The sequence below is a fragment of the Heterodontus francisci genome, chromosome 16 (assembly GCF_036365525.1).
Source record: "Heterodontus francisci isolate sHetFra1 chromosome 16, sHetFra1.hap1, whole genome shotgun sequence".
Taxonomy (NCBI): domain Eukaryota; kingdom Metazoa; phylum Chordata; class Chondrichthyes; order Heterodontiformes; family Heterodontidae; genus Heterodontus; species Heterodontus francisci.
In genome coordinates, this window is record NC_090386.1 from 30865325 (window position 1) to 30871324 (window position 6000).

Genomic DNA, 6000 nt, shown 5'->3' on the forward strand with positions numbered 1-6000 from the left:
AAGATGATCAATGGAGTTGGTAGTGTAGTTAGAGAGAAATTATTTAGAAATTAGTAGAAGAGTCCAGAATAGTGGGGCATAACCTTAAAATTAGAGCTGTGCTTTTCAGGGGTGATGTCGGGAAGCACTTCTTCACACAGAGAGGAGTGGGAATGTGGAACTCTTCCCCCCAAAAAGGGGTTAGGTTGTTTGAAAATTTCAAAACTGAGATTGATGGGTTTTTGTTCGGATAAGGTATTAAGAAATACGGAACCAAGGCGGATAAATGGAGTTGCGGCACAGACCAACCATGATCTAATTGAATGGTGGAACAGGTTTGAGGGGTTGAAGTACTTTTGAACTGTAGTCACTGCTGTAATGTAGGAAATGTGGAAGCCTGTATTGTGCACAGCAAGGTCCCACAAACAGCAATGTGAATGATCAGGTAATCTGTTATAGTGATGTTAGTTGAGGGATAAATATTGGGCAGACACTTGGGGGAACTCCTGTGTTTCTCTGCTAATTGGTGCCATTGGATCTTTTGTACCCACCTGAGAGGGAAGAAAAGACATTGGTTTAACACCTCACCCAGAAGACACCTCTGACAGTGCAGCACTCCCTCAGTACGACACTGGAGTGTCGGCCTAGATTTTGTGTTCAAGGAATTCGGATGGGGAGTAGAGACGCTTACCAGATGCACCGATGAATAGCAAAGTCATTTTAGTAAAGAGTGACAAAGTAGTACATATGCTTGTACATGATACATATGGGTGGTCTTGTTTGAAACCAATTGCAATGGCAAATAAAATATTAGAGTACATATGTGAGTTGGAGTATAAATTGTCGGGGACCGCCTTGAAGTATCATCACCAGAATTGCTCATTTTAGCAATGAAAAGAGATGGATGCATTAGAAAGAGCACTGAATCTTGTGTGGAGAGGCTATTGAAGCTAAATAAATTCTCTGATGTTGTAAGACTTTGGAGTGGGGAGGAACGCTCAAGTTTTTGAAGAGGAGATAAGGATGATGTAGAGAGGTGCTCTGTTGTTGACCAGAAGAGAACATTTTAGGGCTTGTTCTATGACAGCACCCTACAGCAAGCCTTGCCCACTGGCCACACATACTGGGGAACTGTGAACTTGCTGCCCATGACCTTCCATCCCCGAAAATTAATGAACCACAAATCTTGGGCAGGACACCCATTATTTCCACATGCCTGGTGGATGAGGCTTCCACTAGTAGTGCTCATTCGTAAAATCAACCCTTATAAACCAAGTGACCACAAATCTAAATGGAAGTTTTCAAAATCTAAATACTGAGGGGGATTGCAGACAGTACTGTGAATTCAGACTCATTTAGAAAAATAAAAGGTTAGAATCCTGATTCAATAAGCCTATATAGACTTTACATCAAGGCTGAAGGAAGATCAAATTAACCTGAGCAATGAGACAAATTGGAGCAAGCTTGATTTTCTGTCTATTTTTTTTCTTGTAATCTTCAGTTTTAAAGTCTTCTGAGGATGTAACCTATGGAGTTGAATAATGTACATCATAACGAAAGATAAAAGAAAGTCTTACATTTATATGTTGCTTTTCATAATCTCTGGACTCCCTAAAGCACTATATAACCAAGTAAGTACTTTTGAAGTGAAGTCTCTGTTCAATATAGGAAACTTGGTAGCCAATATGCCCGCAACATATTGAGGAAATGATGGATAATCTGTTCTGGCTGAGGGAGTAAAAACTGGCTCGTACTCCCCTAACTCTGGTTTGAAAGAGTACCTTGGGAGCTTTATGTCTACCTAACAGGGCCTCGGTTTAGCATCTTATCTAAGTGACAGCACCTCTGACAATGTCGCGCTCCTTCAGTACAACACTGGAGTGGCATTCTGGGTTTTGTAGTAAGTCCCTGAAAGTTCTGTCTAATTTTTTGTCGGGGGGTGGTGGGATGGAGGATGGTGAAGAAAGATTTGGGAGAAAAATTTCAGAGTTTCTTTTTCAGAGTCTTTGCCCACACATGAATCTTTGGGAAGAGACTGTGATAGCACAAGCTGTATGCAATCCATTGACAGGAAGGGGATCACTGTCTCAAATCAGTTTTTCCCTCGTCCCAAGCTTTCCAAATTCCTTAACGTTCCATTTGTGTTTTCTGCAGTACTGTATCTGGACTGATGGACTAAATGCCTTGCTGGGGAAAGAGATGACCAGTGACCTGACCAAGAATGACCTGGATACTCTGCTGAGTATGGAAATGAAACTCCGCCTTTTGGACCTGGAGAACATACAGATTCCCGAGACACCACCTCCCATTCCTAAAGAACCTAGTAGTTATGACTTTGTGTATCATTATGGCTGAGCAGCAGGATGACCAGCACCTTGCAAGCACAAAAAACAATTTAAATATAAAAACAAAGCATCACCCAATGAGTAAAGATAACACCCTCTTCAACCAGGTGTTGGAGAGACTTGCCTCCATTGAGTAAAGCACTGTAAGCGGTGGGAAGGCAGCATTACAAGGAGCAATGGGCCAAACATGCTGTACTTCTACTCTTTTCTGGGTGTTTCAGACAGAATTTTGGGCCCTTTAGAAAGAATTCTGTATTTAATATTTTAGGCGGGTTTAAGAATTTGGTGGGTAATGTGATTTGGTACAGTGAAGTTTGTATGATGGTCAATAATAATTAGTGTTTTAGTAGGCCACCTGCTTTATGTAGATTTTTCACTGTATGCAGACAATCCTCTACAAATATTGTTCAACCCAATCGTTCCATTATGGGACAATGGATTGTGTTTGTATAATCTATGTTTTATATAGTATGTGTAAATGTCACCGAACATATATACCAGGAGAGTCTCCTGCAGTTTGTGAAACTTGCGAGTGCCTTCATGGCTGTCGCCCAGGAATACTTTCCACTTTTTTTTTCTTTTGAAAGCTCTCATTTTGAGCAGTGACACACCTTGAGAGAAACCTACTAACTTTATTCTCTTTTCTTTAATCACAGTTTATTCTCTTCCCCAAATCTCTGCTCCAACACCATCCCAGAGCTTGCAATTTGTGAAGTGAGGCCCATAGACACCTAGAGATGCAGCTCTGCAGATGAGGAGGAGGTAGCCATAAGTGGCCATTAACCTGTTTTATAAATATCACGGCTGCAATCCAATACCATTCATAAACTGCTCGAGCTTCACTTTCCACCTTCTGTGATTTGTGATATTGCTAGATTACAACGTTTAGCTAATTATCCCATGACTGTATAATTTGGATAGCCCAGGTGCAAATATCAGGGTGGTGTTGATGATGATTGTTCCATAGCACTAGTGGTGCTTTGGCAAAGATGCTCAGTAACCTCGCTGTTTCCTGCCTTTGCACCAATCTTTGATTTTCATTTGGAACCTTGTCATGGGCATTGAACTGAACAGGTACTTGAATGAGTTGGCTTATAGACATTGAATTGAAAGGTACTTAATTGATCTTGGTAAGGACACTGAACAGGTACATGAATGGACTAGATTACAGGCACTGAATTCAAAGGGTACTTGAAAGCATAGGCGAGGACACCGATTTAAACACTTCCTCAAATTGACTGGATTATAAAATACTGAAATCAATGAGTCACTTTTCTTTGAGCCATGGAATGAGAAGGGTCCAATATTGCTGTATCGAAGCTATCCATTTAATAATATATAGTTGGAATTATACAGCTTCCTTTGTATCCACAAGTATTATGAATCTTAAAATCATATCGGTGTGGATGGGGAGGGTGGTTATCATCCTCTCAGTAGCAAACCTGTGTTTTATTGAGTGACCCAAAAAAGGTGTCTTAACTGAAACACTGGCCTAATGCTCATATTTAAATGGATGACTGTATTCAAACTCTCTTTAATTATGGGATGCCAGGAGTTGAATTGGCTGGAGCAAATGGCACAATTTACATCCACTTCAAAACTTTGTACTGTTGCCTCATGCTGGCTTTTTTTTTACTTGGTGTGGTGACAATTGACTCTTTAAAGGGAAACCACGATGAGCTGCCAGCAGTGCATACAACTTCATCTCGTACTACAACTTCTCATCCATTATTTCCTAACTATGAGAATATGGTGCTTCAGATTTACAGCCTTTGTTGAGGTTAAGACTGCACTTTCTCTCTTCTAAAATAAGAAGTTTTAATGGCAGTTTATACTTGACACAAGGCATTTTATTGAGAAATATGTTTTATATTTAGAATGATTGGATAGTTTGGGACTGAGTCAGAAGCATCAGAATATAACATTTATACTTATTCAACACTTATAGATGCTGCACTAATGAATTAATGTTACCCGGTTGAGGAACAGATTATAGGTCAGCAGGATAGGAGGTAATATAGGCCATCAAACTAAGTCAGGATCTGCAACCCTATCCAAGAACATTTCAATTACACACTAGGAAGAGGCTTCCAAGTAAACAAATACAGGAAATTGTGCCTTTTAAGTAACTGAACTATAAAATGGATTGAATGTTAATGAGATACCATTGTTACATTGTTCCTATTGAAAGAAGTCTTGACACAGACGAGCATTGGACGTACCTAACGCATGCTGATTGGATCATTCTCGCTCCCAACATAACTATGTTAGATTTTAAAACAATCTATTCCAGTACAGTAAATATGGGCTGTAACTTCCTATGGATGAATGACAATCTGCAAGATGTAATCTTCTAATAAACATGATCAATATTGTTAAGGGAGAAGCGATGAAAGGAGAAACTGCAAATACTGAAAATAAGAAAAATGCTGGAAATCCAGTGCCAGGGTCACACAGTTTGAAAACACTGCAATGTTCTTGTCTCTATCAAATATGCATTGGATGAACCAAAACCATGTTCTCTACACCTCACCACAACCGACAAATGTATGCTTTACCGCGGCAGGACTGTGAGGTAAGTACAAGAGTGAATTATTGTTACCCAACTATTCAGCCATTATTGTGAGCTTAAGTACAAGTTGTTCCTAGTATTTGTTTTTACAGAAGCAGTCCACCATTTTAAAAAATAGGTTCACTCTTACAACTTTGCGACTTTCCTCTCCCATAAGTTCTGCTTTCTGGAAGGTGCAGCATCACAGCTGTTAATCCATTGTGGACTGGCTGAGTGCACTTTTGAGCTAGTAGGAATACTTGTGGAGACCACTGAAGATCCCTATTGATAAGGTGGGAAGCCTGAAGAGACCTGTAACGATCCCGCTGAAAATGGAAGTGATCTCTGAGTGTCGGTGAACATCATTTTGTAAATTAAACTTAACTCTCCCCAGGAGATTGAAATCAAAGGGCTCCTAGAGTTTATAAGCTCTAAATTTATTGATATCAAAAAACATTTAACAATTAATTGTGATCCTTCCATTGTAACAGTCCCAGATGAGTGATCTCTACTGTGATTTATGTGTGAAGCTATTTTTAATGTCATTTGGGAGAATATTTGTTGTACTGTTAATTGGTCGGTATTATAATGGCCGATTAAAAAAAAAAAATGAAATGGTAACATTTACACAATAAATGGAACAATGCTGCTGCAATAAGTCTTCATTTTTGTAAAGAAAACTAGGAAAACTCAGGAACCCTGCAGTCTGCACAGATCAGCTAGTGACGTTGGGATACTAGTGCAAGAGCTTAGTAGCAAATGTGAAAGTTCCATCAGTCCTGACTGAGTACTTTGCTTGGTCATCCTTTACAGCTAAAAGGATTGGCTTGATGCCCAATGTCACCTTGGAAAGGGTGAACAGTGTGCCATATCTTAAGTATGGGTATAGAATCTGCTCTGGACACATTCTGTAGAACCATATTAATCCATTTCAGGATCATAGTTCACTTAAGCCCCTATCTGCCCCATCCCCCTCCATCTTCTTTGCCATTATTTCAGGACATCTTTATGTTAAACATTTTATTTATTGGCTTACCTCCCTTCAACCCTTCATTAACATAAGCCAATTCAGAACACTGTGTTCAAAGTCTATCTCACGCAGCTCCACTATCTGGCAATACCCCA

General features: G+C 39.7%; 1 protein-coding gene across 8 annotated transcripts in view; it reads left to right on the top strand.

Moving 5' to 3' along the window:
• The window catches only part of LOC137378036 (engulfment and cell motility protein 2), a 168772-nt gene extending 163248 nt beyond the window's left edge, over window positions 1–5524 (top strand). For 7 of the 8 annotated variants that reach the window (XM_068048077.1, XM_068048083.1, XM_068048080.1 and 4 more), the window contains one exon: window positions 2134–5524. In XM_068048077.1, coding sequence (XP_067904178.1) covers window positions 2134–2334 — 201 coding nt within the window. In that variant the 3' untranslated portion in view covers window positions 2335–5524. Of the gene's footprint in view, window positions 1–1480; window positions 1611–2133 lie in introns of all 8 variants that reach the window. The other variant, XR_010976543.1, reaches the window with a different exon arrangement.
• The last annotated feature ends 476 nt before the right edge of the window (window positions 5525–6000 follow it).